At 41.7% G+C, this 26,832-nt stretch overlaps 1 protein-coding gene across 3 annotated transcripts in view; it reads right to left on the bottom strand.

Annotated features, from left to right (window-relative positions):
• The window catches only part of uap1 (UDP-N-acetylglucosamine pyrophosphorylase 1), a 104,122-nt gene extending 77,671 nt beyond the window's left edge, over window positions 1-26,451 (bottom strand). For 2 of the 3 annotated variants that reach the window (XM_034180762.1, XM_034180761.1), the window contains exons 1-2: window positions 26,378-26,451; window positions 25,623-25,916 (exon numbers count right to left, since the gene is read on the bottom strand). In XM_034180762.1, the coding sequence (XP_034036653.1) occupies window positions 25,623-25,905 (283 nt within the window). In that variant the 5' untranslated portion in view covers window positions 25,906-25,916; window positions 26,378-26,451. Of the gene's footprint in view, window positions 1-25,622; window positions 25,917-26,377 lie in introns of those variants that run through there. The other variant, XM_034180760.1, reaches the window with a different exon arrangement.
• Between the last annotated feature and the right edge of the window lie 381 nt (window positions 26,452-26,832).

Here is a 26,832-nt window from a genome sequence, read left to right as displayed (position 1 = left end):
CTTGGAGTGCGGGCTTCAAGCACAAGAGGGCGCCAGAGCCACTGGGAGTGACAGCTGTCACTCATCCTCAGCACCAGATGTCACTCATTCATCTCATCACCATCACCATAAAGGCCGGACGGCAACTCCACCTCCTCGCCGAGAAATCTTCTACGACTAGAGGTAATCTTCTCTGCTGTGATTACTGATTATCTAATATTGTTCTGTGTGCAGTCGCATGCCCGTGAAGACCCAGAAGAGGGACAAACGGGAGCTGCACGAGTAAAGACGTACCTGGAGGTGGAGGTTATCCCTCCCGGAGGAATTAATTGTAAAGGTTGCTGGGTGTGAGGACTCACACTCACCACCTTCTGTTTCTTGTCTGCCAGCAGTACCAGGGCCGACAACGGAGGACAGAGACCACCTGGGGACTCAGGGCTTGGCGGCTTCGGTGTTCTTCAGGCCGTTGGTGGTGGAAGCGGTGTGGGCCCCGGCTCTTCGTTCATCCGAGGTCTCCTATCTTCAAGCCTGCCCACAGTCCTCCTGTGTATAATTGGCATCATTATTCTTGTTTGTATTCCGTTGTGTTCTTTCACAACATTAAATTGTTACTCCTTTTCTTATCCATTGTCCGTTCATTTGCGCCCCCTGTTGTGGGTCCATGTTACGACACTTTCCCAACAGCAAGGCCATACAATAATTACGTAAAAAACCCCAACGGTCAAAACGACCCCCTGTGAGCAAGCACTTGGCGACAGTGGGAAGGAAAAACTTCCTTTTAACAGGAAGAAACCTCCAGCAGAACCAGGCTCAGGGAGGGGCAGTCTTCTGCTGGGACTGGTTGGGGCTGAGGGAGAGAACCAGGAAGTAGACATGCTGTGGAGGGCAGCAGAGATCAATCACTAATGATTAAATGCAGAGTGGTGCATACAGAGCAAAAAGAGAAAGACACACTCAGTGCATCATGGGAACCCCCCAGCAGTCTAAGTCTATAGCAGCATAACTAAGGGATGGTTCAGGGTCACCTGATCCAACCCTAACTATAAGCTTTAGCAAAAAGAAAAGTTTTAAGCCTAATCTTAAAAGTAGAGAGGGTGTCTGTCTCCCTGATCTGAATTGGGAGCTGGTTCCACAGGAGAGGAGCCTGAAAGCTGAAGGCTCTGCCTCCCATTCTACTCTTACAAACCCTAGGAACTACAAGTAAGCCTGCAGTCTGAGAGCGAAGCGCTCTATTGGGGTAGATATGGTACTATGAGATCCCTAAGATAAGATGGGACCTGATTATTCAAAACCTTATAAGTAAGAAGAAGAATTTTAAATTCTATTCTAGAATTAACAGGAAGCCAATGAAGAGAGGCCAATATGGGTGAGATATGCTCTCTCCTAGTCCCCGTTAGTACTCTAGCTGCAGCATTTTAATTAACTGAAGGCTTTTTAGGGAACTTTTAGGACAACCTGATAATAATGAATTACAATAGTCCAGCCTAGAGGAAATAAATGCATGAATTAGTTTTTCAGCATCACTCTGAGACAAGACCTTTCTGATTTTAGAGATATTGCGTAAATGCAAAAAAGCAGTCCTACATATTTGTTTAATATGCGCTTTGAATGACATATCCTGATCAAAAATGACTCCAAGATTTCTCACAGTATTACTAGAGGTCAGGGTAATGCCATCCAGAGTAAGGATCTGGTTAGACACCATGTTTCTAAGATTTGTGGGGCCACGTACAATAACTTCAGTTTTATCTGAGTTTAAAGATGGGTTCCAGATGGGTTATGATGTAGTGGATTTGTTTTGTGTGTGTGTGTTTGTATAATAAAAATGTTATTGTGCTGTTTTGCACCTGTCTTAAAGTAACCCTGAGAATGTATTTGTTATTTAATTTTGTTTTAGCACTCTGGGGTCAGTCTGAACTGGGAGCGAAGAGCTGGATGTACTTGTTATTATTACACTGATAGCACGACTTTGTTTTTTGTAGCCACTAACGACTGGGAGTGAAGCATGCTGGGATCATTCTGAACTGGGAGTGAAGAACTGCTTTTATTATATCTTTGAAATAACTTTCAGATGCCTGTTGATTAAAGAAATTATGTGCGCCAGGGAGGTTGAGTTGGCCACTCACCCTCCCTTCGCGGACACACTAGAAAAGAGGGAGTAGAACCATGCTTCAACAGAGTCTGCTGCGGGTTAACGTACGAACGCCCAGCCGGTTGACAGGCGCACTCTGCTGAAGGTGTTGGCTCTCCACCTTAAAGGCGTCACGGTAAGAGAAAAATGCGCTGCAACCACTTGTGTTTGATGTAACTGCTTTTGTGGGGAATAAATATACGCCTTTTTATTCTAGCAAAATGCAGTCTGTGTGATCATTTCTGTGTGCCGATCTGACCGAACCTTGTGTTTCAAAACATTTTTGGCGTTGTCGGCAGGATACGGTTATGCTCAGACTACACACAGAAATGTCTTGCTTTAGATTGGGAAAGAGAGATGCGGAGGTGGCATCTCAGCAGGAAGAAGTGGTCCCGGGGTGGGATGGGATCACTTTTAAGGAAATAGGCCAGCTTCTACGGCGACGTGGGGGACGCCCTGGGCCGTGGACTGGAGCGATTCCCACCGCGACTCCGCCAGTTTTATGTGAAATGTTAAAACGGGTGGAGGTTAAAGAGAAAGCTCCGTTGGGAGGTATTCATGAAATGATGTGGATTTGTGCAGAAGCCTGGAAAGAGCGGGTTTTAACTTTAGATACAGTCCGCTCATCAGAATGTGCTAAATCACAAAAGGTGACAAGATTAGAACAACAAGTGAAGCAATTGGAAATTCAAGCCGAAGAAATAGACGGTGTACCAACTTCCTTCTTGGCTGAAAAATGTAAACAAAAAGGATTGAAAGTGACTTGTGTGTCAGGGATGCGCCCTGATATGTTTGAATTGGCCTCATTGTTGAAAGAAATTGTGCAGGGAGAAAAGAAAGGAGTGAAACCTAGTGCCCCTCCCCTACAGGAGGAGGAGGAGGAGGACTCTGATGATGATCAGCTGCAAATAGCTGCAGTCCGGAAAGGAAAGAAAGACAAAAAGAAGGGGAAAAATAAAGAAAGGCGTTCTTGGAGCTTTGACCCTTGCGAGGAAGATTAGGATGATGGTCAAACTCTTGTGGCCCGCCGAGAATTAAAACAATGGTTCACAAGTGATATTAGACCCCATGTGTGATTGGAAATATTTTGGAAAAAATCAGTTCAAGTCACCTCGGCTTTAGTGGACACAGGAGCGGAGGCCTCATTGATTCATGGAAATCCAGAGAAAATGAAGGGACCTATAGTTCCCTTAACTGGATTAGGCGGACAATTGGTGTATGGAAAAAATATATCGATACCGCTTAAAATTGGAAATATGCCAATTAAAGTGTACACTGTAATAGTGACTCCAATTAATGAATGGATAATTGGCATGGATATTTTAGCTGGAATGACTTTGCATTTAGAACAGGGTAAATTTCAATTTGGGATAGCAAACATAAGAATGATTCTGGTGGGAAAAGTAAAAATGAAACCTTTTCCCATTCCAGAGGCTACATGTGTGATTAATCAGAAACAATATCGTATTCCTGGAGGACAAGCAGAAATTACTGCAACCATAAAAGACTACTTGGAGGCAGGAGTTTTGAAACCAGTGACAACAAAATGGAATAATCCATTGTGGCCAGTCCGTAAATCGGATGGTACATGGAGAATGACTGTAGACTTTAGAGGTCTAAATAAACACACGCCTCCATTAACTTCAGCCGTGCCTGATGCTGTGAGCATAATTGAACGAGTGCAACATCACAGCGGCACGTGGTATGCTGTTATAGACTTGGCTAATGCATTCTTTACTATACCAATCCCAGAGGATAGGATGGAACAGTTTGCATTTACGTGGGAAGGACGGCAATATACATTCACAAGATTGCCACAAGGATATTTACACAGTCCCACTATTTGTCATAGAGTGGTGGCGGAGCATTTGGAACAGTTCCAGGTTCCAATGAGAATGATGATCTCACATTACATTGATGACATTATGCTTCAAGGAGATACAGAAGCAGAAGTAGTGGAATATCTACCGAAATTAGTGACTCATATGAAATCATTTGGCTGGGAAATTAATCCAGCAAAGATTCAGGGACCAGCTCAAACAGTGAAATTCTTAGGAATAGTTTGGAACAAAGGAGAGAGGGAAATCACACAAAAAGCTAAAGAGAAAATAGCTAACTTTCCAGTACCTCACAGTAAGACAGACGCACAACGATATATTGGTTTATTTGGATTTTGGAGACATCATATTCCACATTTGGGACAGCCTGTATATCGATGCACTAGAAAGAAAGAAGAGTTTGTATGGGGAGAGGAACAACAATGCTCATTTGATATGGCAAAGGAAGCCATACAGCAGGCTGTGTCCTTAGGAAAAATGCAATCAGGACCAGTAGAACTTCAAGTGTCTGCTCTAAATGATTATACTAATTGGAGCTTATGGCAAAAACAAAACAGGATACGAAAACCTTTAGGATTCTGGTCGAGAAAACTCCCGGACGCAGGTATGCGTTATACACCTTTTGAAAAACAGCTTTTAGCATGCTATTGGGCATTGATTGAAACTGAATCACAAACGGTGGGACATGAAGTAATGATGAGGACACAGATACCTATTCTCTCATGGGTGACGAGTAATCCCACCACTCACCGAATAGGGACAGCTCAGGAGGCTAGTGTAATAAAATGGAAATGGTATGTGTCAGAGCGTGTAAAACCAGGTGAAAAAGGGGTGTCATTGCTGCATGAACAAGTAGCTGATGCTCCTGAGGAAGATGAGGAACCTTTTGAAGTTCAACCATTGGAGGAATTTCCTGTTAAAGCAGGAAAAAGGTGGGATGATTTGTCAGATGATGAGAAAAGTCGAGCATGGTTTACTGATGGTTCCTGTCAATATCAAGCAGGAAAAAGGCGATGGAAAGCAGGAGCTTTTAACCCACAATTAGGTCAGTCTCTGGAAGAATTAGGAGAAGGAAAAAGCAGTCAGTGGGCGGAGTTGAAGGCCGTGCATATGGTGGTCATGCAGGGAGGACCACAGGGCCTCCATATTTACAGACTCATGGTCAGTGACCCAAGGACTACTTACCTGGATGCCTACATGGCATGCCACTAATTGGAAAATACATTCTAAAGAAGTTTGGGGAAGAGAATTGTGGGAAGACATTTGGGAAAAGGCTAAAACAATTCCTATTACTGTGACGCATGTAGATGCACACACAAATGGACAAGACTCAGAAGCTTTATATAATAAAGCTGCAGATCAATTAGTAAAAGTAATGATTGAATTAAGACAATCCAGCCCAGGATTGGCTAGATGGGCTCATGTCAAAGCAGGACATTGGGGGGTTCAAGGTACCCTAAAATGGGCCAGAGATCGAGGTATTGATCTAAAATTGGATGATGTGAAAACAGCAATCACTGAGTGTGAACAATGTCAACACCACCGGAAGGGTGTTCCTCAACATTTGCATGGGCAGTTAAATCGTGGTAAAAGTCCCGGTCAAATTTGGCAGTTAGATTTTATTGGACCACTGCCCATGTCTAAGGGATGTAGACATGCATGCACTGCTGTAGATACATTTTCTGGGGTCTTGGTAGTGCATCCATGTAAATTTGCAAATCAAATGGCCACACTTAAGTGTTTGAAAATAATACAGCAGTATTATGGTTTGCCAGTACTCATTTTACAGGAAATAAAGTGAAAGAGTGGGCCCAAGAACATCATGTTGAATGGATTTATCATATTCCCTATTACCCGCAAGCGGCGGGGTTAATAGAGCGAATGAACGGGCTTCTTAAAGAGACCCTACGGAAGCTGTCAAAAGATCGCACTATGCGACATTGGAAACAGGACTTGACTACTGCTGTGGATCAGCTGAACAATCGACCTTTAGGGTCGGGATCCACACCCTTGATAAGAATGATTTCAGGAGAAATGATAGAGCATACTACAGAAAGCATCAAAATGTGGAAAATTGATCCACAAGCGGAACTACCTGTCAGAGCAACTCCAGGCTCAGCAGGACTAGACTTAAGAACATTGACTACTGTCACATTGGTACCTGACCAAATTCAAGTGGTAAAAACAGGACTAGGCCTACAGTGTCCGAAGGGCACATATGGGCATGTCCTGCCACGTAGTGGTCTATCACTCAAAGGGCTAACTATTCAAGCCGGAGTGATAGATGCAGATTATCAAGGTGAGATTGGAGTGGTTTGTAGATTGTTTGGAGAACAACCCCTGATATTGAACAAAGGGGACAAAATTGCTCAATTAATCATTAAACCTTGTGAAATGGGGTTGGTACAGGCCTCAGATCAAGCAGGTGCCAAAGTTTGGGTGAAACAACCTAACGGACCGCCTAAGGCGGCAGAAATTATAGCTCAAGGGAATGATGCAACTGTTAGTATACTCTATCAGGGTGAAGAAAAATGGGTAAATGTGCCTGTATCAAAGTGTTATGTAAGAGAAGACTAATCGTTGTCATTCTACCCGTAGTTACACTTGTGTTGTCTAGGCTCGGATTGATGCCCTGCTGGGAGTTGCTGATCGGGCGATCGAGGACCACAAGAGGCGGGCGTCGCTATGGCAACCAGTGGAAGCCCCGGGATTGGAGGTGTCGGCTGCTGGGTCATACTCCTCCTTGTAGGTGGTGCCATGGTCTCCGGTTGTTGGGGAATGACGGAAGGACATCAAGTGAGAGAAGTCCAACCACGAGTGGAGCTCGTCTGGAGAAATCTCACTAAAACAAGTCAACAGGACAATTTTACTTGTGCCACAAGCAACAGTGAAGACAAAGGTATATTGGCAAGTTACCTTTCCAAAAATTCCAATTTGCAGAAGACGTCGAAGGGCGTGGTATGACACTCTATTAGGAGGAACAGGAACTGTCCTGGGGGTGTCGAATACAGTAGATAATGAGGTAACCAGAACAATGTTATCAAACACTGGGAAATACTCGTCCCAAGTAGTTCATCAGGTTGGAGAGTGGATGCCCACAGCATTGGTAGGACTAATTTGTGGCAAAAGAATTTCAAATGGCTATTGGTTCTTGCATATGGATGGAGAGTGGTTAGAACCAAAAACTAATACGACTTTTGATACCAAAATGTGTGACAAAACAGATAAAGGTATGGCCTGTGTGCTGCAAACGGGATATGCCAATCCATGTCTAACCGACTCAGAGGTTGTACTTTGTGACTGGACTAGGGAAACACCAAGAGAAATGTTGTGGCAGATTGGCCCACATGCTCTGTGTGTTGCAACAATGAAAAATAATTCACAAGTACCTTCGGTTCCGTTTACTGGCTGCCTGAACAATGTGCACTTATGGCATTGGGGAGACCGGACGTATCGTTTGACTAATTATTCTGTATCAAGTCGGCTGACTTCGGTACAATGGGATGTATTGCATTCCCCATGGAGTCTTTCCCTGGAGCGTTTCAAATGCGCATTGGAACAATCTACGGAAATTCAGCAATTAATAGAGTCACATACGTCCAACATCTCCAGTCTCATGGTGTCTACATTGATAGCTAGTGACCGGGTAAAACATGTGGCAAAATTAGTACAGCAAGCATCAGCACATCATTGGTGGGATATCTTTTCAGGGATGTCTGTCACTGCCAGGAGTACCTTAGTGCCACCTTTGATACTATTAATTATAGCAATATGTGTGATGACTTTTTGTAACACTTTTACATGTATCTATGTTATACGTTTAAGGCGAGAGGTGGAATGGGTAATATTTCAACGAATGCGATGAAATTGACACTGTTAATTCATGATCCTTTTGGAGTAAACCAATATAATGTTACATTAGACCCCACAACATCGGGTTTTGTATATGAGTATATTGTTTGGGACAGGTATAATCACGACTATATTACTCAAAATTTTGTTTGTGAATCACTAGAAGAAATGTGGGAAATGCTATGGCAGGACATAATCGTTGGAATAGGCTGGAGCCCAGCCTTACCTGAATCTGTTGGTGGTTACATAAATTGACTAGTGCAAAACAGTGTTAGAAGAATTAGCACTGTTAATTAGCTCCTTCAAATATCGTCTTTCAGCAAAACAAACTCCGCCATGTTTAGCTACACCCCCTCCCCCACTAGTGTGTTGTGTGTATGGGCGGGATTCGCAGCATGCAATGGTACAAAATGTATGCAACCATATTTTCATGCTAAATGCACCACAACACAACTGGGACACAAGTGCTAATAATTCGTGTCATGTCAAAGCACCAAGCAAAGGATCCACTCAGCTGTTATATAAAAAATTATAACAGGTCAATGGTATAACTTTGTAAATTTCAAAAGCAAAAATCGAATCCAGGGGTGTTACATTCCCATCCATTTCAGTTCTTTTTATGCAATTTCCTGTTAAGTCAGTTTACCATGTCTTTACTCTGAGGAAGTATTTCCTCTAGTGAGCATTGAGGGTACCATTTGACTACAAATCCAGCATGATACAAAATCCATTTGTTACTTTCAGTGCTCACTAGGGGGAGGTGTTGTACCTCAAAACATCCTGATACATTTTAGTTAGTTACAAGTGATTATGGAGGTACGGAGCATCGCAAAATGTTTTGCATGTTGACAGAATGTGTGCACGTTCTACTACAATGTGCATCCATGTTGTTAAATTGTGCACTTGTTTCACTAAATTTTGCTCTCTTTTTACTATATTGTGTGCACAACTTATTAAACTGTGTTCTCATTTTACTATAGTGTGCGCAGGGCACAATTTCTAAAACGAGCGCACGTTTTAATAATGGCTCGATGCATCAATTAAAGGAGAACATGCTAACAAATGATCACAGCCAGAAAAAAATGTCACTTTTAGTGGCCTCTCCTGGGTTCTGTATGTAGGAGTGTCACTGTGCAAAAAAATAAATAAATAAATAAAAAAGTTATCCATTTCTTCCAGTAATTGGAAAATTTGTCCATAAAAAAAAAAATCTGACGGCATAATATACTTCATTATTATAATCCAAACCCATTCTGCTTTTGAGATCTCTTTAGCCAGCCATCTTCTTATTACAGCTTTTTGCTTGCTGCCAACATTATTTTAATCAAATATTTATTGCTGGAACTAACTGAAGCTGAGATATTCCCATTGCACCACGTCAACCTGATATATATTGTGCAAAAGTCATGTTGAATCTTAAAACCCATAATTATATTAGTTTTTTCTACTATATCTATCCAAAAGGGCTGACTAGTTGGACAGTCCCAGAAGATGTAGAAATGGTCTACCATGGATGTTCCACATTCCCCCAATAACACCCGTATCTTGACTGACCTTTCTGGGGTTGTTTTATTTTAGGGGTGATGAAAATTTAATTATATTTTTCCAAAGAAATTCCTTCTAATGACCTGAACTTGAAGTGTTCAGTTGTTTTTTTTTTTTACAAATATGCATCCAATTCTGTTAAGAAATGGTTGTTGTAGCTTCTTTCTCCCATGTGGTTTTCGTATAGAATGAGGAACTGTGAGTGACTGTAAAAATGAATAAATTCTAGTAATTAGTTAGTTTTCTCTACTGAGCCTAGATGCACCTGCCTCAATCAAGATCTTGATTGTCTGTTACTTTCATCTGCTTTGATAATACTATTAAAGTGGGTCCTAATGTGGAGGTATCTAAAGAAAGTCAGCCTCCCTGGTTGATCCTGCCAGTACCATATGCTTGTCTCAAAGATTAAGCCATGCAAGTTTAAGTAACCTGATTTGTACTTGTTCTGTATAGTAGGTAAAGCCAATCCTCCCTTTTCCTTAGGCAATTTCAAAGTACTATATCCGATCCTAGGATTTTGGCCTTTCCATATGACCCCCAAAAACATTCAGTTCCATTCAGTAAATTGTTTTAGAGGTACTTCTATAGGTACACTTCTCTATACTGTCAAAAAATAAAATTAAAATAGAAAAACAAAAGGTCCAGCTTTCCTCCCTGAGTCAGCAGGTGCATTTCTGGAAAACGTCTTATTACTCTGCATTTGTTGGCATTTCTCAGTGTGTGATGCACATTTTAGGAAAAGCAGAAACCTCAGGCTGACAGGTGAAGAAACGAACACTGCTTCATCCGACAATGAAGCTTCTGAGCTTTCATTCAAAAGTGAAGGTTTGGATTTACAGAGGCTGTACAGAGAGACAGGAGGCGACACACTTCACCACAAAACTCTTAATTTTGTCAGAGTCTGTTGGATTTTGGATTCTAACGTGTGGTGACGCTGCCGTTTGTGTTGCTGGACACTATTTTAGTCCCTCCGTGAGCGTGCACGCGGAATGTCTTCATGACGCGGTTTCTTTACAGGCTGGACACGCAGGTGGATTTTTTTTTACATTGGGAAAAAGTCAGAATGCTTTATTTTCAGGAGATAATGGACTTTCTATCTAACCGTGAGAGAACTTTGTGAGGAGCTCCGCAACACCAGCCGGCGAATGTGCGTGGGGACTCCTCTGGTGAAGCAGACGTTGGAAATCAAAAATGGATGACTGTTCAGGTTTTTTTTTCCTTCTTCTTCTTCTCAGTGGAGCTGGTAGGGTTTATTTTTATTTTACTTTTAGAGTCTGTCTTGATGTGAGACTGTTCTGTAACGGAGCAGCGCACATCACACTCACACAGTGTGCACGCGCAGTACACTTTTGCACAGTGGAAAGCAGCTCCTTTTACCGTGACTGCATCAAAATTAACAGTTATAACTTCAAAAAAAAAAAAAAGTCATCATAACACCACAGCATACTTATATAAACTTTGCAATTAATCTGTGGTTCCGTTTTTAATGTTAGCAGCATTCAAGTGCACAGTTTCCTCTACGAAACGCTGTGAGAAACACTCGGAAATGTTCTGATTTCAGTGTGACATGTCCTTTAAAAGAATGGAAATAATGCACGCCGCTGTTCAGCCCCAAAATCTCAAAGTGTGTCTAGGTACCTGAATAATTTCCAATTCTGTTCTGTCGTTTTTGTCATAAAAAACACAAAAACAACAAAGTCTAGCAGTTTGAACATTAAATATCTTGTCTTTCTGGTGTATTCAGTTGAATATAGGTTGAAGAGGTTTTGCAAATCATTGTATTCTGTTTTTATTTACATTTTACACAGTTCTATTATAATAAAAGATTAAATGATGCCACTATAGTCTGACAAACACATTTATTATGTGCGTGCAGTGACCGTCTCTCATATTTGCCCCGCAGGACTTTAGCAGAGTATTACAAAAAATAAAACTGACTGAACTCATGTTTCATAAGTTTCATTATCTCCACCATCCATCAAAGGAGGGTGGGGTATATGTGTTCACCCTCATCTGTTGGCAGACAAAATGTAACTGTGGTAAAACTTTGATGAATGATGGTTTCTGGGTCTGGGAAGTACTGAGTACATTATGATCATGATCTACTCTGAAGCTGCTTCAAAATATTTCTTCTAGCACTTTCTTTAAGATCAAGAAATATGTTAGCATGTTTAGCATGCTCACATTATGACATCATAAAGGCCCAAGGGGGAGTAAAGCATTCTGATTGGTTGGTGAGGTACCCACTCAGAGCATGCTCTGGTTGCAGTCACCAGTTCAGTGGTGTGTAGAATAGTTGTTTATCTGGGATAAATGGCTGCTACGTGACTAAGTGTACAACACTGACCTGGCTCAGTGGCAGAGGTCAAAATGTATGGCAGTGGAGTGGTGCACATAAACCACACCCTGCAGAAAGATTTGGCCAAAGTCCTGACAAAGTCACATAAGCTCGTGAACAACGGTCAAAGCAGCAACTCCACTTACATCAAAAAATTAAAACCAGATGTTTTCTGCTGCTCAACTCCACCGCTGTCACCCCCTGAGATTAAATTACAACAGAGCTGCTAAACGTTCAGACTCCCACTGCAAAAGTATCATAAACAGCACCAGCTGGCTTACTCATATCAACTTCACTGGAGGCTGGAACCAGCAGTACTTTCAGAGGTTACACACGATGACGTCAAGCAAAAAGGGAGATTGTGTGGTTCTTTAACCCTCTCCATCTGTCACGCCAAAGTTCACAATGATACCCGTCACACCACAGGCCGAATAAGCCCAAATGAAACTCTGACGTACATTCTGGAACAGTTGAGGTGCATTCAGAAAGCTCTGAGTGCAATCTGAGTGTGTTCCAAACAGTCAGGGCCAAATCTTTAGCTCATGTTCAAAACATTTAAAGGGGAACAGAAACACTTTTTGAGAATTTGTTTCTGCATTGGCATTATTATTCATACAGTTACAGAATGTTTGAGCGCAGTGTAGATAATATTATTTGAATCAAACCTGCCGCTAAATTGACATGTAAATGTCCACTGGCTGAAGTCAGTGGAGGACACTTCCGGTTGACGTCACTGGTTGGAGACAAGTGCAGTTTACTGATCTTGCTCACTGAAGGTCTATTAGTCTGGTAAAAAAAAAACAAAAAAACAACAACAGGTGGAATATGTCAGAAAGCCACGCATGTTGGCAAAGCCACAAACGGAGGAACTTGGGAGACAATATTTCCTTCCATTTTGGTTGATAAACAGGTGTATGTTTCCTGGCTGTGTATCCTCTGAGGACACACACACACACACACACACACACACACACACACACACACACACACACACACACACACACACACACACACACACACACACACACACACACACACACACACACACACACACACACACACACACACACCACTGACTTCATGAATGAAACTCGGTCAATAAAGAATAGTTGTGTAAAAATATTCATATAAATGTTTGGTGATGGTTTTCAGAGCTGCGCTGTGCTGAAAACAGCAGCTGGAACAGATCAGGGGCCTGTACTATGAAGCGGGGTTAACTTACTCAGATGTAACCCAGGGTCAACAAAACCTGGTTTCCTCAAGTGGTGTTAATCGGTACTACGACGCTGAATAAGATGTTCATTTGTTGAACCTGTGTTAACCTAATTGGAGTTTGTGCGCGTTCACATAAAAGGGGCAGGTTGCAGCACACGTCACCATTTTTCAATGATGGCGCGGTCACCTTTACTTTACCGAAGAAGAATGCACGATTATTATGCGGAGCTACAAGGAATTTAAATTAATGTTAAGGGGGAAATCGAACACAACGTCTGCCAATAAAGAAAGACAGGCTTGTTGGAAACGTATTGCTGATCGGGTAAATGCGTACGTACAATTCAATTGTTCCCCAAATCTGTTATAGATGAGTAACCTGTGGAATGTCTAATATGTGTAAAATAAATGCCCCTCTTTCATTAATTACGCCCAAATGCAACACGATTCAGAAGTGGGCATAGGCCTCCTAATATATGTTAGGTTAATTTAATGTTTCCTAAATAGGCTACCTTGACTGTATGATTGCTATTCCTAATCCTGTCAATATGTCATATGTAATAGCAGTGCCAAACGCACCTGGCAGCAGGTGAAGATGAAATATAAAAACATCCTTCAGAACGGTAGGTTTATATTCATAGCTTGATAAGCCCCACTTCGCCTAATTAATGGACATGCATTAGACCTATTTTGGTATTAGTAATTACCCGCGATTGCATAAAACCCTTCTTTGATTTGCACTGCGGATAAATGGCCAGGGAAAACGACAAATGCATCCAACACTTTAGACAGAGCAAGTACTACCTTGAGAATCATACGACATACAGTATTCTTGCTCAGATGTTCAGCATCACAGATGGAATACATAAATTGTCCACTGGCAAAATAGGCACAAGGCACATTATCTGCTCGATCGTCGGGGCATTGTTACACTATAAAAAATGACTTGTTTTTACAGGAAAATGCTGGCAGCTGTGGTTACCAGGGAATTCCTGTAAAACATACAGCAGCACAGTAGATAACATTACAGACATAATATGTATATGGATTTACAGTGGATGAACCACGGCTGACTCACATTAAAAGAACTGTTAGATCTACAAACAAGAGCTCTCTTTTTTTGTACATTTAACTGCTGTATTTTTTACAGGAATTCCCTGGTAACCACAGCTGCCAGTGTTTTCTTGTAAAAACAACAGTTTTTTTTTTTTACAGTGTATGATGGATCATGTTACAGACTTCATGCCCGATCAGCAAACAAAGATAACGAATTCCCTCGACTGAGAATCTATATCTTTCAGAGAATATCATCCGGGTATGTCAGCGGATTCTGGCGGTCTTTAAAAACCCTCGCCCTGTGAAGAGAGCCCCTCACAATTTGTGCCCCAATATCAAACGGATCATCCAGGTAGGCCGGCATTGTCTTCGGAGTGATTGAAGGTGGATGGACGGTACTTATAAAGGGAGTGGTTAAGCGAAAACCTCAAGCTAACCTAAAACATAACCTGCTCGGAGCAGGTTTGGCACACAGCATAAATTGCCATGGCAGCATACCTCGATCTTAACCTATCCACCTTTCGTAGTACGGGTTAACCGGGAAGTTACTCCACACGTCATCAACTTACTCCCGAAGTTACCCTGATAATCAATCAATCAATTTTTTTTATATAGCGCCAAATCACAACAAACAGTTGCCCCAAGGCGCTTTATATTGTAAGGCAAGGCCATACAATAATTATGTAAAACCCCAACGGTCAAAACGACCCCCTGTGAGCAAGCACTTGGCTACAGTGGGAAGGATAAGCCAGTAACCCCGCTTCGTAGTACAGGCCCCAGATCTGTGGAACTTTCAACACTAATATTTGGGAATGTGTGTGTGTGTGTGTCAGTTTAATGCTTTCCTGACATGATTTAATGTTCATTAATTTTACTGGCTCGATATCCAGGTCAGAACAGCATTTTAACATGTATTTTGTGAGTGTTTCTCTGAGTGCGTTCAGTGGTGAATCCCTATTGAAAATGCATTAACATCCGGGAGCTTCATCAATATTTTGCAGTTAGGAAACGTCATGTCGCTGTCCATGAAGGGACGTTGGCGTTTAGTGGGCAGCGTTGGGAGTGTGGACTCTAGTCGTCATATATAACCTATAATATAATATAAGCAGAGTTGTAGTCTTACACACCTCTCTGCAGCTTCTCTCCTCCCTGCCATCCCCTCATTACCCCATCCCCGTAGAGATGGTGCCTGCTCCCAGACCACCAATAACCAGCAAAAATCTATTTAAGCATAAAAATTCAAAAAGAAAAAATAATATAGCACCTTCAACTGCACCACAGACTAAAACAGTTAAATGTGGTCTATTAAACATTAGGTCTCTCTCTTCTAAGTCCCTGTTAGTAAATGATATAATAATTGATCAACATATTGATTTATTCTGCCTTACAGAAACCTGGTTACAGCAGGATGAATATGTTAGTTTAAATGAGTCAACACCCCCGAGTCACACTAACTGCCAGAACGCTCGTAGCACGGGCCGAGGCGGAGGATTATCAGCAATCTTCCATTCCAGCTTATTAATTAATCAAAAACCCAGACAGAGCTTTAATTCATTTGAAAGCTTGACTCTTAGTCTTGTCCATCCAAATTGGAAGTCCCAAAAACCAGTTTTATTTGTTATTATCTATCGTCCACCTGGTCGTTACTGTGAGTTTCTCTGTGAATTTTCAGACCTTTTGTCTGACTTAGTGCTTAGCTCAGATAAGATAATTATAGTGGGCGATTTTAACATCCACACAGATGCTGAGAATAACAGCCTCAACACTGCATTTAATCTATTATTAGACTCTATTGGCTTTGCTCAAAATGTAAACGAGTCCACCCACCACTTTAATCATATCTTAGATCTTGTTCTGACTTATGGTATGGAAATAGAAGACTTAATAGTATTCCCTGAAAACTCCCTTCTGTCTGATCATTTCTTAATAACATTTACATTTACTCTGATGGACTACCCAGCAGTGGGGAATAAGTTTCATTACACTAGAAGTCTTTCAGAAAGCGCTGTAACTAGGTTTAAGGATATGATTCCTTCTTTATGTTCTCTAATGCCATATACCAACACAGTGCAGAGTAGGTACCTAAACTCTGTAAGTGACATAGAGTATCTCGTCAATAGTTTTACATCCTCATTGAAGACAACTTTGGATGCTGTAGCTCCTCTAAAAAAGAGAGCTTTAAATCAGAAGTGCCTGACTCCGTGGTATAACTCACAAACTCGTAGCTTAAAGCAGATAACCCGTAAGTTGGAGAGGAAATGGCGTCTCACTAATTTAGAAGATCTTCACTTAGCCTGGAAAAAGAGTCTGTTGCTCTATAAAAAAGCCCTCCGTAAAGCTAGGACATCTTTCTACTCATCACTAATTGAAGAAAATAAGAACAACCCCAGGTTTCTTTTCAGCACTGTAGCCAGGCTGACAAAGAGTCAGAGCTCTATTGAGCTGAGTATTCCATTAACTTTAACTAGTAATGACTTCATGACTTTCTTTGCTAACAAAATTTTAACTATTAGAGAAAAAATTACTCATAACCATCCCAAAGACGTATCGTTATCTTTGGCTGCTTTCAGTGATGCCGGCATTTGGTTAGACTCTTTCTCTCAGATTGTTCTGTCTGAGTTATTTTCATTAGTTACTTCATCCAAACCATCAACATGTCTATTAGACCCCATTCCTGCCAGGCTGCTCAAGGAAGCCCTACCATTATTTAATGCTTCGATCTTAAATATGATCAATCTATCTTTGTTAGTTGGCTATGTACCACAGGCTTTTAAGGTGGCAGTAATTAAACCATTACTTAAAAAGCCATCACTTGACCCAGCTATCTTAGCTAATTATAGGCCAATCTCCAACCTTCATTTTCTCTCAAAAATTCTTGAAAGGGTAGTTGTAAAACAGCTAACTGATCATCTGCAGAGGAATGGTCTATTTGAAGAGTTTCAGTCAGGTTTTAGAATTCATCATAGTACAGAAACAGCATTAGTGAAGGTTACAAATGATCTTCTTATGGCCTCGGACAGTGGACTCATCTCTGTGCTTGTTCTGTTAGACCTCAGTGCTGCTTTTGATACTGTTGACCATAAAATTTTATTACAGAGATTAGAGCATGCCATAGGTATTAAAGGCACTGCGCTGTGGTGGTTTGAATCATATTTGTCTAATAGATTACAATCTGTTCATGTAAATGGGGAATCTTCTTCACAGACTAAAGTTAATTATGGAGTTCCACAAGGTTCTGTGCTAGGACCAATTTTATTCACTTTATACATGCTTCCCTTAGGCAGTATTATTAGACGGTATTGCTTAAATTTTCATTGTTACGCAGATGATACCCAGCTTTATCTATCCATGAAGCCAGAGGACACACACCAATTAGCTAAACTGCAGGATTGTCTTACAGACATAAAGACATGGATGACCTCTAATTTCCTGCTTTTAAACTCAGATAAAACTGAAGTTATTGTACTTGGGCCCCACAAATCTTAGAAACATGGTGTCTAACCAGATCGTTACTCTGGATGGCATTACCCTGACCTCTAGTAATACTGTGAGAAATCTTGGAGTCATTTTTGATCAGGATATGTCATTCAAAGCGCATATTAAACAAATATGTAGGACTGCTTTTTTGCATTTACGCAATATCTCTAAAATTAGAAAGGTCTTATCTCAGAGTGATGCTGAAAAACTAATTCATGCATTTATTTCCTCTAGGCTGGACTATTGTAATTCATTATTATCAGGTTGTCCTAAAAGTTCCCTAAAAAGCTTTCAGTTAATTCAAAATGCTGCAGCTAGAGTACTAACGGGGACTAGAAGGAGAGAGCATATCTCACCCATATTGGCCTCTCTTCATTGGCTTCCTGTTAATTCTAGAACAGAATTTAAAATTCTTCTTCTTACTTATAAGGTTTTGAATAATCAGGTCCCATCTTATCTTAGGGACCTCGTAGTACCATATCACCCCAATAGAGCGCTTCGCTCTCAGACTGCAGGCTTACTTGTAGTTCCTAGGGTTTGTAAGAGTAGAATGGGAGGCAGAGCCTTCAGCTTTCAGGCTCCTCTCCTGTGGAACCAGCTCCCAATTCAGATCAGGGAGACAGACACCCTCTCTACTTTTAAGATTAGGCTTAAAACTTTCCTTTTTGCTAAAGCTTATAGTTAGGGCTGGATCAGGTGACCCTGAACCATCCCTTAGTTATGCTGCTATAGACGTAGACTGCTGGGGGGTTCCCATGATGCACTGTTTCTTTCTCTTTTTGCTCTGTATGCACCACTCTGCATTTAATCATTAGTGATCGATCTCTGCTCCCCTCCACAGCATGTCTTTTTCCTGGTTCTCTCCCTCAGCCCCAACCAGTCCCAGCAGAAGACTTCCCCTCCCTGAGCCTGGTTCTGCTGGAGGTTTCTTCCTGTTAAAAGGGAGTTTTTCCTTCCCACTGTAGCCAAGTGCTTGCTCACAGGGGGTCGTTTTGACCGTTGGGGTTTTACATAATTATTGTATGGCCTTGCCTTACAATATAAAGCGCCTTGGGGCAACTGTTTGTTGTGATTTGGCGCTATATAAAAAAAAATTGATTGATTGATTGATTGATATAACCTCTTTGTTGGTGCCTGTGGCAGGGAATCTCAGAATGAGGCTCATCTCCCCCCCAACCGGTGTCATCACCCACCTGACCTGCATAAATGGTGGAAGCCGGTCGATGTCAAAGCCTCTCAGACCACGACTGACACAAGGTTTTCTGTAGATGTTTTATGGTCTATAATGTTTCTTGAACTATCAAAACAACACATTTTTTGTGTTTATTCATGCTATAAATAATCCGTGAGTGTTTTCTGTTCCCCTTTAAGGTGCAGTTGAGGTGGAAAAATATCATACAACAGTCAAGGTGGACTCTAACTGCATTATAAATATTCTCACAGCGTCATAAACAGCATTCAACGCAGTCTGATCATGTTCAAGAGAAATTTGCCATGGTGAGGCACGTCAAATCCTGCCGGCATGTGTCCAATGTGGCACAGAGCTGCAGGACAGCTCCTCCAGTGCTAGCTGATTGGGGTGCAAAGACTTGCCCAAACTGAGTCAGTCTGACCCACACTGCCTACTTTTAGATATGTCATGGTGGTATTTGTGGTATCTGGGACAAGCAGACATGTGCACTCCCCCCAGAACGCCACATGAAAAGCAGACGCACTCACTTCTCCAGCCAGACAGTAGGATGGCACCACTGCCCTGCGGGGCTGTGATGTCAGATCGCACCGCTGCCCTGCGGGGCTGTGATGTCAGATGGCACAGCTGTTCCTAAACTCCAATCGCACAGTGCAGAGAGTCAGTTATGTATGTGTGGGAAGATGTCCATTCTGAGGGGACAGTGTCCTGCTTATGGACAGTGTGAGGGAGAGAGAGAGAGAGAGAGAGAGAGAGAGAGAGAGAGAGACAGTGGGTGAGAGAGGGTGAGTCAATGACAGATTTAACACATATGACACATATTGTGGGCTGTTGGACAACAGCGATTGTACACATGTGGGGCGTGGACATGCTCCACGTCACAGTCACTTCTTGCTGTAACAGGTGCATGCTCTCTGGTAATGACAGCTGCACACGGTGGTGATTTGATGATCATGATAAACTGATGTCTGTCCTTCACGTGAACCACAATGATATGGACATCAGGAGGACCTGCATTACATGATTACAGTGACAGTGCTGCTCTCCCCTCCTCCTCCCCCCCCTGTGTTTACCTTCCAGGCTTTCAGACTTCAGGTGGCAATCGGTCCGCACTCGTACAGCATTCAAAGTCCATGCTTCATATTCTAACTGCATTCTATGTATTCCTACTGTGTTCCAACTACATCTGGACTGCATTCGGAGGCTTACACACGGAATGTGCAAAAATCATTTCTGGCAGCTTCAGCCCACATTCTCAGTATTCTAATGGCATTCCGACACAGCTGTCTGAATATCTGTCACTCCCAAATGGCTCTGGAATTTGGCCTTTTTTCCCCCCATTCCGGCTGATTCGACTTGGTTCCTGCTCAGTCATCCTCAGGGTGACAGGGCCCTAATCTATTACGTAAGATTTTATCAAACAAGTTGCTTTCACATGGACCTACTTAATTAATCAGTAACAGTCATCAAGGGCCACCAACCAGCGAGCGAGATCCTTTGTGAACCCAGCACAGAGGCACAGCCAAGTTGACGTGGTCAAGTCAACACCACTGACTGCACCAGGGACGTTTACCCCAAACTCATTACTACAAGACACAAGTGAGGCACTGGCCAGTCAGTCAGTACTTGGAACTGTGGTGAAATAAATGAGTCAAACTAACCGTCACCTCTCTGTGTCACTACATGTAATGTTTTCACCCCACCTATGGCCTTATACTGTAGCACCTCTATTCCAAATAAAGTCAGAAAGAGTCATTCACAAAATTCAATTTTACACCCTTGAGAAAAAAAATGATGCTTAAGAAAACTACTTAAAGTTGAAGACACACATTTACATTCACCTCGGCTAAAAACTCTCAAATTAAAATTTCCCCCACTGCACATACGAGGTCTGTTAGAAAAGTATCCGACCTTTTTATTTTTATTTTTTCAAAAACCTGATGAATTTGAATCACGTGTGCTTGCATGAGCCAACCTTGAACCTTCGTGCGCATGCGTGAATTTTTCACGCTTGTCGATTGCGTCATTTTCTGGTAAGCAGCCTGTGTGAGGTGTGTGTCATGCGCTTTGCGTTTTTTCTTTCCAAGGAAAAAGACGGAACAACTGGAACAGCGCGACTGCATCAAATTTTGCCAGAAACTGGGTGACAGCCAGGTGGAAACCATTCGGATTATTCAGACAGCTTTCGATGACGATCGTCTGGGCATCACACAAATTAAGGAGTGGTACAACCAGTTTAAAGACGTCCGCACAAAGGTGGAGAGCGAGCCGCGCTCCGGTCGTCCATCAACATGTTGAAATGACCAGATCATTTCCAAAGTGAACGCTGTGGTGATGCGGGACCGTCGTGTGACTGAGAAATTGCGGAAGAGGTGGACATCAGCACTTTTTCGGCACATTCCACTGTGACAGAAGATTTGGCCGTGAAAAGAGTGGCGGTGAAAATCATGCCGACGGCTTCGGCACGAAGCTGCCGATGGCAGAGCAAAAGCGCCTTCGTGTTGAAGTCTCACAGGACATGTTGTGACATGCCCACCTCTTCCACCATTTCTCGGATAGTCACACGACTGAAAAGCCACTGAAAGCCGTCTGAATCTTCCAAATGGTGGAAGAGGTGGGCATCATTTTTCGGAGTCAAGCGTGTCCTGTGAGACTTCAACACGAAGGCGCTTTTGCTCCACCGTCAGCTTCGGCACGAATTTCATTGCCACTCCTTTTCATGGCCAAATCTTCTGTCACAGTGGAATTGAATGTACCGAAAAAGTGCTGATGTCCACCTCTTCCGCAATTTCTCAAATAGTCACACGACGGTCCCACATCACCACAGCGTTCACTTTGAAATGATCTGGCCATTTCAGCATGTTGATGGCCGACCGGAGCGTGACTCGCTCTCCACCGTTGTGCGGCCGTCTTTAAACTGGTTGTACCGCTCCTTAATCTGTGTGATGCCCATAGGATCGTCACTGAAAGCCGTCTGAATAATCCGAATGGTTTCCACCTGGCTGTCGCCCAGTTTCTGGCAAAATTTGATGCAGTCCGCTCTGCTCCAGTTGTTCCGTCTTTTCCTTGGAATGAAAAAAATGCCGAGCGCACGACACACACCTCAAACAAAGGCTGCTTACAAGCAAATGACGCAATCAACAGGCGTGAAAAAATTTTGTTTGCTCATGCAAGCACACGTGATTCAAATCCATCAGGTTTTTGAAAAAAAATAAAAAGGTCAGATACTTTTCTAACAGAGCTCGTAATCCATTTAAATCAAACAATACGTATGTGTGTTAAGTCAGACACTGTACATCAAGTCTTTTAAACATCATCCATCCATTTCCTACTCCCACTTACTCTAATTAAGAGTCATGGGGTGTAACAAACGTTAATAATAATAATAATTACAATATTGATTTTTACTTATTCATTATTTTCAGTTTTTAATTCACCAAGTCATATTTTCAGTGAGTTTTTTCTATTCAGCAAGATTAATTCTTCTTTAAATGACAATGAAGATTCCAGAAACTGATTGAATGACTAATTGGCATAATCCTAGATGAATTTAGAAACTGTTGGTTGTATTTAAGGTCTTACCAATAGACCCATTGCCTTATGTTTAAGATCAGTTAAAAAATAAAACTAAAGTTCTGTGATCAAACTCACAGCTCTTCCACACTAGTTGACTCGTAAAACACACTAGTTAACCAATGATGTATTATACATATGTAATAATAAATCCTTTTTAAAGAAATCTGAATTAACAAACTTGTAAATCTCTGTGGATGCAACTGAAAAGTACACTGGATTTAAAAACAGCAAGAGCCACATTTTGCATCTTGAAGACATCAAACCAGAGTTTTTTTTTTTTGCCTTCATACATATCTTCATACGACATTGTTCAAATTCACAGTCATAACTTTGTGGCAAATGTGTGGAAAAAAATATTTCATAATAAAAAAAGGTACTTCTTAGCCTTTGTTGTTGTTTTCTAAGGTAAAACCACCTGCTCTTTTAGATTTTAGCACTTAGAAATGTCTAAATATGACCTAAGTGCTCCTTTTTTGTGTTTTTCAATAAAAATATGCCTAAAATAGGCATTTTTCTGTGACAATATTTTTATGTTGTGATTTTTTTTTTCAAGCAATAGAATAGTGAAAGTATGTTTTAAGATGTAACATAAGCTTTATTCCTAGTTCCCGTGTTGTGTTGTTTTGTTACAAATTAAATTTTAAGCTTTTCAGGCAGCAGACAGGTCATCCTTCAGGATTATTTGTCCTATGGCTGAGTAACAATTTTTTTTTTTTGGCAAAATCTTATGCTTTAGGCAAGATACTCTGGTGGTGGTGTTTTTAAAGCTAGATTTACAAACTGCAAACCAAATTAACCAGTGAGTCATGAGGACTCCGCTGATACTTTACAATAAGCAATATGTAACTGTAGTTAAGAAAAAGTCATATCATTGTCAACCCATACCTCCTAAATTTAAGACGTGGAAAAAAAAATGTGATGTTGCAAAATCTGATCCCTTCAATTTTAAAGCTAGACTACTAAAACCTTAACTAGTTTTATTTATATAAATAAATAAAATGTTACATGGAGGTATCATTAATATGAGCATATCTTTGACCAGAAACAAATTAGATTTTTTTTTTTCTCCCCCAACGGATTCTTGTGGTTTTACAGGCGGAGGTGGCTATATTACTAAACATTACTTCTAGTTAAGCTGGGATACGTGTCCTGTTGGCACTATTTAGAGATAAGAGACCTAATTAAGCATCTACAGTTCTAAATTCTAAAGTATGTTTTTTTCTTTATTTTAGGTGACTGAAATGTGAATTTATCATGCCCAAGAAAGCTAACTAAAGCCCTCAGGGTCGTGGCCGTCCTGCTGGCACTTACTCTCAGATGACTCCAGAGCAGAATCACAAAATTATTAACTCCGTGATGTTCAAGGGGTCCAGAAAGCTGAAAACTGCAAATGTTGATAATTTATCCGAAAACAAATTAGATGCAGCAAGGGTGTCCAGATCACATAAAATGCAGATCTTGTATCAGGAAGCCCTGGCTGATCTTAGACCTGACTGACCTTCTGTGTGCTGAATGTGAACTCTGTTAGGTTATGTTTGAAGATTACTTCATTTGTAAATGACGAAAGCATGTTAAATGTCATTTATTGAGTGCTATTTCTGTTATTTTCACATTTGGAATTATTAAAGCTTCATAAAAGTATCTGTAAGTTAAGGCTTGTAGCACTTAACTGGTTAGAGATTTTGTATTTTGTATTGCAAAATTGAATTCCAGAGAAAATTCCACATAAAAATGATGTTTGCAAGCTAATTTCACGGAGTTAATAATTTTGTGATTTTGTCATGATATTGTGACTCATAACTTGAACCTTGTCTTATGTGATATGACTGTCTAAAGACTCCATGAAATCCATCACAAGGTTTAAGTGGAGACGCACTTAAAAGCTCTGTGGACAAATAGAAGAGGTGACTGCTATAGACACCCCAAATTTTGTTTGCAGAGGGTATAAAAATCTATTTAAGCCAAGGTTTCTGGGGCACAATGGCAGGGTGCCAAAAAAAAGATTTATTGTATTTTATAAGGAAGCCTGGAGTGGCAGAGAAGCATGTGAGGGTGGTGCAGGACATGTACAAAGACAGTGTGACAGCAGTGAAATGTGCAGTGACAGATTCATTCAAGATTGAGGTGGGATTATGTCAAGGTTCAGCTCTGAGTCCTTTCTTGGTTACAATAGTGATAGACAGGTTGACGGACAAGATCAGACAGGCGTGTCCGTAGACTGTGATGTTTGCAGATGACTGTGATCTGAAGTGAGAGTAGAGAGCAGGTTGACATGAGCCTGGAAAGGTGGAGATATGCTCTGGAGAGAAGGGGAGTGAAAGTCAGTCAGAACAAGACACATGTGAATGGAAAGGGTTACAGTGGAATGGTGCAACTGCAATGAGTCGAGTTACTGATGGAGGACGATTTTGAGTACTTTTGGGTCAACTATCCAAAATAGTTAAGAGTGTGATAGAGAGGTGCAGACAGTACAGGCAGTGTGGAGTGGTGTGGCAGGAGTGAATTATAATCCAAGACCATCGGTACCAGTGAAAGGGAATGTTTATGACATATGTTGTACACCTTAGACACAAAAAGACAGGAGACAGAGCTGGAGGTGGCAGAGGTGAAGATGTTGCAATTTTCTTTTGGAGAGACGAGGATGGACATGATTAGGAATGAACATATCAGAGGGACAGCACAGGTAGGAGGATTTGGAGACAAAGTCAGAGAGGTGAGTCTGAGAGGTGAGACTGGTTTGGACATGTGCAGAATAGGAACCCAGGGTATATAGGAAGAAAGATGCTGAGAATGGAGCCACTAGGCAGGAGAAGAGGAAAGCCAAATGTGCTGAGGGAGGACATGCAAGTGCTTGGGGTGACAAAGGAAGATGCAGAGGACAGGATGAGGTGGAGACAGATGATGTGCTGGTGGTGACCCCAGAAAGAAAAGTCGTCATTCTTTTTTCATAGCTCTTAAACACAAGAAGGCACTCGTTCTACTGGTGCCCTTAAATACCGTCAAAGATTCCTGAATTAACCACAAATGAACCCAATCATTCAATCAGAACTTTTACAAATAAATTCCATCAATTTTGGGAATTGTCCAAACAATGAATGTCAGTTCGTACAGAGAAAATGTGACATGATGAATAAAAACTGAAATAAATATTCATGTGGGAATTAAGCAGATATTCTAACTGATTTAACACACACATATCATTGTGTGCAGCAGCGGGACATTGAGTTTAAATCTTTTTTTTAGTCATGGTGTCTGTACATATCTCCCAGGTTAACCAATATTACAGATAATTTTACTGTCAGTGGGGGAAACAAGGGAGCCATCCTTTCCTTGTGTGGTACAAAGGAAGGCTCGGATTCATATAGTCAAAGTTGTGCAGCAGATGTAGAATATTATTTTGAAGGGCACATGTTTGTAAGTCTTCTTTACCGTCTGCCTCCCAGGCTCTGAGTCTCTCCCTGTCCCTGGTGACGCTGCCCAGCACCTCCCGGGGCACGGGCTCCATGCGCCCGTCCATCTTCCCCTGTCTGCTGCTGCCAGACATCTCCATGGCCTTCCGGAAGAATCCGTTTATCTCCTCAAAGTCCATTTCTTCTAGCTGAAGGATCAAGTCGGCCTGTTCCTCAGGGTTCAGCTCGTTCCAAAACTGCAGGAGGTGAGACTGGCCCACTTTGGCCAACTGCTGGGTGAGTCCGCTGGCGTTTGGGTCCATGATGTCTGACACTGCAACAAATACCCACCAAAAAGACATTTAAAGAAAGAAAACAGCTCAGGCATTACCGGCAAGACTGGGGAAACTGGTGCCAACAATGCAAAAGTACAACTGCGTTAACAGAAGGAATGAATGAAATGTTTTATTGTTGGAGCCAACACCCAGTCAGAGCAGTAAAGTGGAGCAGGAAGTCAGGACAGCACGTTACTCATCATCTTCAACCTTTAAACGCGCCCGCTGCCTCCACAACCAGATAAATCACTTCGAAATCACAATTCAGACCTTTAACATCAACAGCATCTTCACAATAATGTGCTGCGTTCACCGTCTCCATGGTGACTTCCGACATTTATAAACCACAGGCGGAAGCCAACATCGTGCTAACGTCAAAAACATACACTTCACGTCAAAACTTCTTTACTGTTCCAACTGTACGGGACACCGGACTTATAAATAATCACCGCCGTCTCACCTCCTTCAACCTGCCGAACCTCCGACTCCTCTCACCCGGACCTCCTGCAACGTCACGCCGGACGTGGCACCGGGGAGGCGTGGTTTGCTGCACTAGTGGGCGTGCTTACTGAAACGGGGGAAATCCATCCTACACCCGCGAACATGATTGGCTGGAGAAATTGCGCTGGAACACGTCACTCACCCCGAGCCGCAATGAAACACGGTTCAGACACACAATTAAATTAAATTGTTGTTTTTTCAAAATTCTACATACACAAATGTAAATTTTCAAACACAACTTTATTTTTCCCTGTTATAAAAGAAATTGAAATGTATTTGTCCTCCATAGCAAAGAGCTCAAATCAAAAAGCAATCTTTACATATAATAGCTGCTTCTCACTTAATATATTCAACATTTCTTGATCTCATATATTGTATAGACATTTTCTTTTGTATTTTTTTCATTGTGTTACA

Source organism: Thalassophryne amazonica, chromosome 10 (genome assembly GCF_902500255.1).
Source record: "Thalassophryne amazonica chromosome 10, fThaAma1.1, whole genome shotgun sequence".
NCBI lineage: Eukaryota > Metazoa > Chordata > Actinopteri > Batrachoidiformes > Batrachoididae > Thalassophryne > Thalassophryne amazonica.
The sequence above is the reverse complement of the archived record's forward strand: the minus strand, read 5'-3'. Positions and strand labels throughout refer to the sequence as shown.